The 10,172-nt window shown below is 41.9% G+C and overlaps 1 protein-coding gene across 1 annotated transcript in view; it reads right to left on the bottom strand.

Moving 5' to 3' along the window:
- The window catches only part of AOX1 (aldehyde oxidase 1), a 105,095-nt gene that overhangs the window by 69,080 nt on the left and 25,843 nt on the right, over positions 1-10,172 (bottom strand). Inside the window, exons 5-10 of the mRNA XM_013004345.3 lie at positions 9,585-9,711; positions 8,244-8,305; positions 7,091-7,180; positions 6,635-6,715; positions 5,779-5,923; positions 1,143-1,235 (exon numbers count right to left, since the gene is read on the bottom strand). Coding sequence (XP_012859799.2) covers positions 1,143-1,235; positions 5,779-5,923; positions 6,635-6,715; positions 7,091-7,180; positions 8,244-8,305; positions 9,585-9,711 — 598 coding nt within the window. The remainder of the gene's footprint in view (positions 1-1,142; positions 1,236-5,778; positions 5,924-6,634; positions 6,716-7,090; positions 7,181-8,243; positions 8,306-9,584; positions 9,712-10,172) is intronic.

Below are 10,172 nucleotides of genomic sequence, written 5' to 3'. Positions count from 1 at the left end.
ACTCTGTGGATCAAACTGAACACCAATACAAAAGAATTCAAAGGAACCTTAAACTATAACAAAACAAAACAAATTCACTGTCATCAAGACTATACCAACTCAGAGTGGCCCTCTAGGGAAGGGTAGATGCCATCGGCCCTATGGGTTTCTGAAGCTGTCCCTCTTTACTGGAGTAGGAAGCCTAACTCATCACCTCTCCGCCACCAGGGCTTCTTGTCAATGTCACTGGATGGCATGTATTGGAACTGCAGTGTTGGGGTGGAATTTGCTGTGTCTATTCTTCACCCCACAACATAAGATGACTAGACTGGGCCCTACACTCCTCACCACAGTTATATTGCCTCTCATTACCATGAGATCAATTTCCCCGATGAAGGGCAAAGCTAGTCTGTCAGCTGTTTACCAGCTACACTTGCTTTGCTTCCTGTTGGTTTCCGCAGAACAAAGACAACGTCTGTTCGTGTTTATCTTCCGTGTGGGGTCAAGCACCCACCCACTGACAGAGTCCGTTTGGACTTCTAGCACAGCACCAATAACGGATACACTTCTTGGTCACCGCTGCCACCAAGCAGTCTTCAGTAAAAATTCCACTATTCAGACAATTAGCATCTAGTGTACCGATAGAAACTTTTCCCTCAACCTCCCTTCAGAATGGTATCATTCTTTAAAGGCTCCGTCTGCTATAGCCAGGAATGATGCTTTTTCTGCGTGTCAGCTGGGCAAGGGAAAAAAACAGATTCATGTATTTAAACTAATAACACAGTGACCTTAAGAACTCACTATTAAGAAGGAAGGTGGGGAGAGGTGGGGAGGAAGAAGGTACAATGATTGACACATAACCACACACCTCCGCCCCAGGGGGATGAACAATAAACCATGGGGGAAGGGAGACAGTGGTAGGTGTAAGATATGAAAATAATAATAATTTATACTTTATCAAGGGGTCATGAGTGGGGGGAGAGGAGCTGATACCAAGAACTCAATAGAAAGTAAATGTTTAGAAAATAATGATGGCAACATATGTACAAATATGCTTGAGGCAATTGATGTATGGATTGTTATAAGGGCTGTAAGAGCCCCCCCCTCCCCCCAGAAAATGATCTTTTAATAAAAATAAATAAATAAAAATAAAAAGAACTCACCATTATGTGTATGTTTTACAACACTCAGCTCTTCAATTCTATCAGGAGAAATAATAACGGGGTGAACGATGCCTTTAAATTTCACCTCTGGTCCTGAAAGATTAAAAAAAATAGGGGAAAAAAGGTAAAATAAAAGATTCAAAAAATAAATAAGGAAGCTAGGATAAAGGATTTACTGCCTTAAAAATCAGTGAATTTTTAAAAATCCTTTTATTGAGGGCTTATACAACTCGTATCACAATCCATACATCCATACAAATGTGCTTGTTGCAATGGATTTGTATATTAGTTGCCCTCATCATTCTCAAAACATTTGCTCTCCACTTAAACCCTTGGTATCAGCTCCTCATTTTTCCCCTTCCTTCCCCGCTCCCCCCTTCCTCATGAACCCTTCATAATTTATAAACTATTATTATTTTGTCATATTTTACACTGTCCAATGTCTCCCTTAACCCAATTTTCTGTTGTCCATCCCCCAGGGAAGAGGTTATATGTAGATCCTTATAATCGGCTCCCCCTTTCTACCCCACTGTTTCCTCCACCCTCCTGGTGTCACCACTCTCACCACTGGTCCTGACGGGATCATCTGCCCTGGATTCCCATTTCCGGTTCCTATCTGTACCACTGTACATCCTATGGTCTAGCAGGATTTGTAAGGTAGAATTGAGATCATGATAGTGGTGGGGAGGAAACATTAAGAATTAGAGGAAAGCTGTATGTTTCATTGTTGCTACACTGCATGCTGACTGGCTCATCTCCTCCCTGCGACTCTTCTGTAAGGCGGTGTCCTATTACCTACAGTGGGCTTTGGGTCTCCACTGTGCACTCCCCTCATTTACAATGATATGAATTTTTGTTCTTTGATGCCTGATACCTGATCCCTTTGACACCTCGTGGTCACACAGGCTGGTGTGCTTCTTCCATGTGGGCTTTGTTGCTACTCAGCTAGATGGCCGCTTGTTTACCTGCAAGCCTTTAAGACCCCAAATGCTATATCTTTTGATAGCCTGGCACCATCAGCTTTCTTCACCAGATTTGCTTGTGCACCTGCTTTGTCTTCAGCGATTGTCAGGGAGGGTGAGCATCACAGAAAGCCAGGTTATTAGAACAAAGTTTTCTTGAGTTGAGGGAGTACTTGAGTAGATACCCAATGTCTGTGTGCTGCCTTAATACTAAACCTATAAATATATGCACGTAGATCTATTTCCCCATCATCCTGTATAAATATATTTACATATGTACATTCCTGTATTTAGACCTCTATAAATGCCCTTTGCTGCCTAGTTCTTTCCTCTATTTCCTTTTACTTTCCTTTTGTCCCATTATTATATTCAGCCTTCATTTGGGTATCAGTAATTTCTCTCGGTTACATTGCCCTTGATGAATCCCTACCAGGCCTCTTACACTCTCCTTGGTCTTCTCTCACTGCCATATATTCTGTGCTGACCCCCAGCGACCCTACAGGCAGGGCAAAACTGCCCCTTTAAGTGTCTGAAATTATGAACTCTTTCCTAGAGAAGAAACCCTACTTTTTCTCCTGCAGAGGGGCTAGGGGTTTCACACTATTGACCTTTGCAATTAGTAGCCCAACCCATAACCATTACACCATCAGGCTCCAAAGTGGTCTTGGCTTATAGGAAAAAAATTTTTTTGCATAGGAAGTATAGCATTCTTGTATTCTCTCTCTTCCTCTGCATATGGTTTCTTCTATAGTTAGCATCTTGCTTCAATGAGGTACATTTGTTACAATTGATGAGTTAATATTGATAGTATTAACAAAAGTTCTTAGTTTACATTAAACTTCACCCTTTGTGCTATACAGTCCCATGGATTTTGACAAAAATGTCATGTGTCGTATCTTTATAGTATCATACAGAATAGTTTCACTGCTTTTTAAATGCCCTGTGCTTTACCTATTCATCCTTTCCTTACCTCCCTGAATTATACGTAGGTAGAATTCTCAGACTGGCTTCTTTCACTAAGCAATATGTATTTAAGGCTCCTCTGTGACTTTCTGTAATGTGCTCATTTCTTTTCACCGCTGAGTAGTACTCCCTCAGATGGATGCTTACTCTGTCATCTATTGAATAACATCATGGTGGCCTCCAACTTTTGGTAAATGTGGATGAAGTTGCTATAAACATTTGTGTGAGGTTACAGTGCAGATATAGCCTCTCAACTCAAATGGGTACATATCCAGGAATGAAATTTCTGGCCCATATAGTAAGCCTATAGTAAGAAATGATCAGAGTATCTTCCCACATGACAGTAGCATTTTCTGTTACCAACAACAGTGAATAAGAGTTCCCATTGCTCCAAATCTTTGTCAACACTTGGTGTTGTCATGGTTTTGGACTTTAGCTACTAAACTCCTTTCTAGTATCTCAAGGAGGCTGGTGGTGCTGTGGGTCAGATAGGATGGCAGTTCAAAGCCACTAACTGCTCTGAGGGAGAAAGATGAGGCTATCTGCTTCAATATAGATTTCCTGTCTCGGAACCCCTACTTGGTGGCAGTGGGTTTTAGTTTAATGGTATCTCATTATTGTTAGTTTTAATTCTCTAATGGCATATGATGCTGGGCATCTTTTAATATATTTCGTATTATTGTTAGGTGCTGTTGAGTTGGGTCCAAGTCACAGCAACCCAAAGTCCAACAGAATGAAACCCTGCACCATCCTCACAATGACTGTTGTATTTGAGCCCATTGTTGCAGCCACTCCATAACTCCATCCTGCTGGGAGTCTTCCTATCTTCTCTCTGACCTTTTACCTTACCAAGCATGATGTCTTTTTCCAAATTTTTCTTGGTTTCTTCTAATAGGATATCCAAAGTACTTGAGACAAAGTCTTGCCGTCCATAATTACAAAGAGCATTCCGGCTATTCCAAGACAGATTTTGTTGTTGTTGTTGTTCTGGCAATCCTCATACTTTCAATATTCTTCACCAATACCATAATTCAAATTCATAAATAATGTGATCTTCCTTATTCACCATTTGTGGGATACAAAAGACTTTCCCCAAGCTTTGTCTCCCCCAGAGTTACGCCAAACATTAGAGGTTGTTTGCCAGCTCTTGGTGGGAGGTCAGATGCTTAAGAGATATTCTTCCTGAAGACATCTGGTCCACTGTAGGTGGGCTTCACACCCTACCGATAATGGTTTTCATGGAGATCCAGAGACCAGGTCAAACCTGCTCAGTCGCATCCAAAGTTAGGCTGCCATCCTGAATCTAGGATCCGCCCATCTTGTCACATGTGTACCCTCAATCCCTCCCCTTCCCATTGCATGTTTACCCCTAGATTGTCCCCCTCCCATTATTGTATTACCTATAGCACAACCCCTTCCTGTGACATATGTTCTTACCTGTAATTAGGGGTCTGTACACCCCCAAAGATATATAAGCCTTGGTTAGCAACAAAGTCTTGCTCACTTCCCCTTTCTCTCCCCCGGCTCTCTCCCCACTGTTCCCTTTCCCCTTGTCCTCCTTCCGCTCCCCCTCTCTCTTGCCCTCTCGTCTCCCATCTCCAGCTTGGACCACCAAACTGACGTGAGCATGTTACCATGAAATGTGTCTGACTCCATTATTTCAATCTCTCTTCTATCTCTCCTTATTATCTATGACTTTACTATAATCTTTATATATCTTAATCGTATAGCTGCTCCTATCGAACCTGCGATTAGTTGTGGGGGGCTGGCCTTTCCCCAACAACTATTGAACTCTCATATGCATATAAGGCGACTGAAAGTTCCACTGCTTGGGTCAGGTGCACCTTAGTCCTCAAAGTGACATCTTTACTCATTAGCACTTTAGAGAGGCCTTCAAGGTGGATTTACCCAATATTACATCAGATTTACCCACTATGCCATTAGATTTACCCAAAGTCATTAGATTTCTTGACTGCTGCTTATCAGTATCTGCATATCTTTTTGGTGAGATGTCCATTCAGATCTTTTTAAACCATTTTTAAACTGGATTGCTTTCTTATTGGTGAATCTTAAAAGTCTTCAAATATCTTGGATACAAATCCTTTATCAGATATGAGGTTTACAAATATTTTCTCTCAACCCGTGGGCTTGTCTTTTCATTCTGTTATCTTGTTGCCTTTTGGAAATTGTGGTTCAAAGTGATGTCTTTAAATACATGACATTTATGTATCTCTGTTTGTTGCTAAATCATACACACACACACACAATGACTAGATGGATTTTCACTAAGCTTGAAAGATTCTTTGGAACTGTCAGCCTCAAAACGCAGGCCACATGGACAGTCAAAATGCTCCTTGGGAAGATTTGGGGTGCTCTTCAAAGAGGTGACCAGTCACACGGGGCCTACACTAGTTACAACAGGTAGATTTTGTGGCTACTGGTTCAGAAAACATCTAATACCCATTGGACACCATAGAGAAGAAACACACATCATATCCAATACAAGCCAAGATCAAGTCCCAAATGCAGAGACAAGAGACTTTTCATTGCAACTGGGAAGATCTGTACGCTGCTCCTATGAGGACCAATAAAGTTTCATTTCGTTCTTTGACTTAGAAAGTAGCTCATAGATTGAAATGCTATTTCAGCCTGTTCTTCCTGAGAACACCTGTTTCAGTTTCCCAGTAGAGGATTTAGGGGCTCCTACATACCCACAGAGGTGTTCCCCATCACAATAGGAGCCTGAGGATTCTTGACCTTGGCTTCCAGAAGTTCCTTCAGAGTCACTGGGGAAATCCATGTCATTCGCTCTCCACCATAAACCCTGGTCCTTTGTGGCTCTTTCTCAGCTATGATCTATTGGAATAGAAATAGAGACCCATGATCACTCTGTGACATTTCCATTTGTTGAGCTCTATTAGGGGTAGAGGTTGTTGTTGTTGTTATTATTGTATACTGTTGAGTTGATTCCAACGCTTGGCAATTCCCAGTGACTCTACGCAACTGACCCCAGGGAATTTCCTAGGCTATAATCTTTACAGACATAAATTACCAAATCTTTTCTCTTGCAAAGCAGCTGGTGAGTTCGAACCTCCAACCTTTCAGTTAGAAATCGAGCCCTTCACCATTGTGCTACCAGAGGAGGGAAGGAAATTATCTACCAGGATTCAGAGTTCAGGAAATCTTCTCATCAATCTTCCTTTGGAACTTTTATGTTTCAAAAGAATTCACTTATTTCTACTTAATTTTGTTGAATCATTCTATGGAAGAATAAATTTCAGCAAAACGGGCTGGAAAACTTGTCTACATCTACGTATGTTGTGATGTCATTTCGTGAGTTTTTTTATAGACACCATCTGCTTTTCACTGTTAACCAAACATCTCTTCGTGGTACTTCCACCCTTACCCCTCCACAGTTGCCCCAATTCCATACTCTTTAGACCTTGGACTAAGAAGATGGATGGATAGGATCTAGTTTCCCAATTTGTTTAGGGAAATACCCACAAGCAAACACCTTTCCTAACACCATGGATCTCTCTGGGAAAAGTCTAATGGAGCCTTACTTACCATGAGCTCGGGGGGAAATATCAATTCCTGGGACGCATCCAATGGCAGAAATTCCTCTTCTGAGAAGAGTTTTGGATGTGCCTTATAAAGAGAAAGTATCCCAAACAGATCGATAAACAAGCAAGTAAACACTCAGCCGTCCAGCCACCCCAGGCTCTACATGCAGGGCTCTGACACAGATCCTGTCAGTGAAGACGTCAGTGGCCTCCAAAGCCTATCCTACACACTGTCTTTGGTGTCTGGCTGCAGTGAAACAGGAGAACTACCTGGAATGAAGGGCATGCTGTCAGGAGCGGACACGACTGCCATTCTCTCCCAGAGCTAGTATGAAAAAACTGGGACCACTTGACACGCCACCAATGAGTCAAATTGAGTGACCACTTACTCTTCCCGAGAGTCAGCTGACTGCTGTTCGGGGCCTAAACAACCGTTATCAAAAGTTTTCATTTCACTGACCTTCCTTCCTTCCTCAGGACCTGGCAATCCATTTATTTCTTGATCCAAACAGCAGACTGCATTTTCTTGACATTGACAGCAGCCAGTATTCTAGTAAGATTGGGGGGGTGGGGGGGGCGAGGGGTGATAACAAGCATTTACTGTGAAATCAAACTCACTGCCAATGAGCTTATTCCAGCTCACAGCAATCCTATAGGATAGAGTAGAACTGCCTCTGTGTGTTTCCGAGACTGTAACTCTTTACAAGAGTAGAAAGCATGATCTTTCTCCTGCAGAACTGCTGGAGGTTTTGAACTGCTGACTTTGTGGTTAGCACCACAATGCATAGCCCACTATGCCAACATACCTTAAAAGAAAGGCGTTGATACTTACATGCATCCAAACTAACCCCTAATAAAAGAGCTTTTAAGAAGGTTTGAATACCCCACCCACTGCCATCAAGTCAATTCTGACTCATGGTGACACTCCAGGGCAAAGTAGAATGGGCCCTTTCTGTTTCTGAGCCTGTAAATTTTTCCCAAAGCCATCCTTTCCTGTCAGAGCAAATGGCAGATTCAAACAGATGACCTTGAGCTTTCCATTATGCCACCAGGGCTCATTTTAGAATTGCAAGGATTAATAAATAAGACAACTATTTAAAGATCTTATAAGAAAACTATATAAGATTAAATTGAACAATTATTAATCTCCAGCATTAATATTTAATGTTTCATGTATAACATATTTTAAATAAATATTAACAAGTTTTATGCATACTCTCATTGCCTTATTCTGATCCATCGTGTGCTGATCTCATAGTCTAACATCCAAAGGGCCATCTATGTCCCTCATTTTCCAGGTCGTTTGTTTGTTCATTCATCTTCCACATATCTATTGAGTTGCCACCAGAGCTCCAAGGGAGATGCCCAGCCCAGGTGGGCAGGTCAGGGAAGATCCCCTACACAGCAATGACTTCAACCAAGGTCAACGTGCTCAGGTGTTTATTTTGTGACTCAGGGTAAGTTCAATGCCTGAGGCCGAGTGCCCTACCTGAGGTCAGAGAACAAACAACAATGGCAGACCTGTTTTAGTACTAGTAGCTGCTCCCCCGACAACCTTCTGGTTGTGTAAATTGAGAGAAAATACACTTAGCAATAAGTTCCTTTCTACTTACTTTACAGAAGGTCTTGCATGCATCTATTATGGGCCTGTATCCATTGCAACGACACAAGTTACCTGGAGGAGGAAAAAACAACTCCATTAACCATGTAACCTAGAGGGAGGCACAGTATGGCAGGCAGGAGGAGAATAAGGAGCCCTCCTGGTTGGGAGCCATGCTGGATGTTTCAGTCCGCCTTATCTCCAAATTCACATTTTTCCATCAGCTGCTTGGGCTATTTGTTGAAAGTCTCAGATAGATTCTAACAACTCAACTATTTGCCCTTTTTCTCTGTGAACAGCTTTTATGCCCTATGTTTGTGATAGATGTTCAAAAACACACAATAATTTCAAGACACACTATTCTTTGTCTATAGTCTAAAGTTAAGCTTCACTAAGTCCACACAGAAGAACCACACCAGCCTGTGTGATTCAAGGATTGTAAGTAATAAAACCCAAGATCAGGGAGCGAATGGGTTTAGAGATTAAATTCTGAAGGCTACGGATGACAATGAAAGCCCCAAATCCATCTGCAGGATCGCCATGTAGATTAAGTCTCAGGTGAATCCCCTCTGACCCGTGATATGAATAACCTTGCTGTCAGACACGGTGCTTTGGAAAGCGATCCATGTGCATGTAGTTAGAGTAAAATTTAACATCTTGATCATTTACTCACCCTTTTGACCCATTGTAAATTTGTGCAAGTTTTCATTATTTTCTGCTTTCTTTTCTATTGAGGGTTTTCTCTGTTATTGTTGTTGTGTTTTTTGTATGTTTGCTTTGTTCTTTGTATATTTTTCTGCATACGAAATCCAGGACAGATAAACCTATAGATTTATCCAATAATTGGATTTATATATTTTTTAGGGTTATGGCAGGGTAACTTGGGGAGAAATGAGGAGCTAATAATAATGAATACAAGAAAGAAGAAAATATTCTAAAATTGATTGGGGTGATGATTACACAAATCTTAATATGCTCAAACCATTTCAGTGTGTGATATGTGAATTATAAGTTAATGAAACTGTTCTTCAAAAGCTAGTTTCAATTAACAGAAAGAGCAAAGGCATGAAATAGTAACAAAACCAAATACTGGGGTGGGGGCGTGGGAGGGCATTGCAATCAAGTTTACTCCAATTCATAGTTATAACTGTTGTCCATGGGGTTTTCAAAGGCTGATTACCAAACTCCACCCCCACACAGAAATAGAACCAAGGCTGTTCTTCCACAGTGCCGCTGGGTGGGCAGCTGGACATGTGAACCATTTCTACCACCCAGGGCCCTGTGATATGTGGTAGGTGTCTGATGTTAGCTGCTATCATCATTATTTCAAAGTAAAAGCACACATAGAACCTACCACTGAGAGCATCAATACACTGAGCCAGGGAGGGCTCTGGGTGGTTTCTCAGCAGCGCATAGATAGACATCACCATGCCTGGGGTGCAGAATCCACATTGGGTGCCATGGCACTTGGCAATCCTCTCCTGGAAATATAGAAAGGTTGAAAATGCGGAATACTGGGCCTCTTTCTAGACTTATTGATGCAAGCCTGAATTTCAACAAGACCCCAGGTGGTTTGTACGCTGCTTCAAGTCTTAGAAGAAGCTTTGGAAAACATCTTCATCCCAGGGGCCTCCCCATGGTTGGACTAGATGCCATGATAAGTGGGCCTCCTTGGTTTGGGGGCCCCTTCATAGGCAGTGGTTCTCAGTCTTTAGAACCACCTGGGGAACTTTAAAGTGTCCAAGTCCCACACTGCATCTTTATGGGTATTGTATACATAAGGAGACAGAAATCTGGAGGTGCCTTTTCACTGAGGCAAAAGTGCTAAGAAGATGCTGTCCGACGAGAAGAGCCTCAAATATCACCCCCAATTCCTATCATCTGTCATCTGAACAAGTCATGAATGCAACAGATGTTTCTGGCTGCTGAGATTTTTTTTTTT

Source organism: Echinops telfairi, unplaced genomic scaffold (genome assembly GCF_000313985.2).
Source record: "Echinops telfairi isolate 266 unplaced genomic scaffold, ASM31398v2 ScPeMD7_3;HRSCAF=10, whole genome shotgun sequence".
Classification (NCBI taxonomy): Eukaryota; Metazoa; Chordata; class Mammalia; order Afrosoricida; family Tenrecidae; genus Echinops; species Echinops telfairi.
The sequence above is the reverse complement of the archived record's forward strand: the minus strand, read 5'-3'. Positions and strand labels throughout refer to the sequence as shown.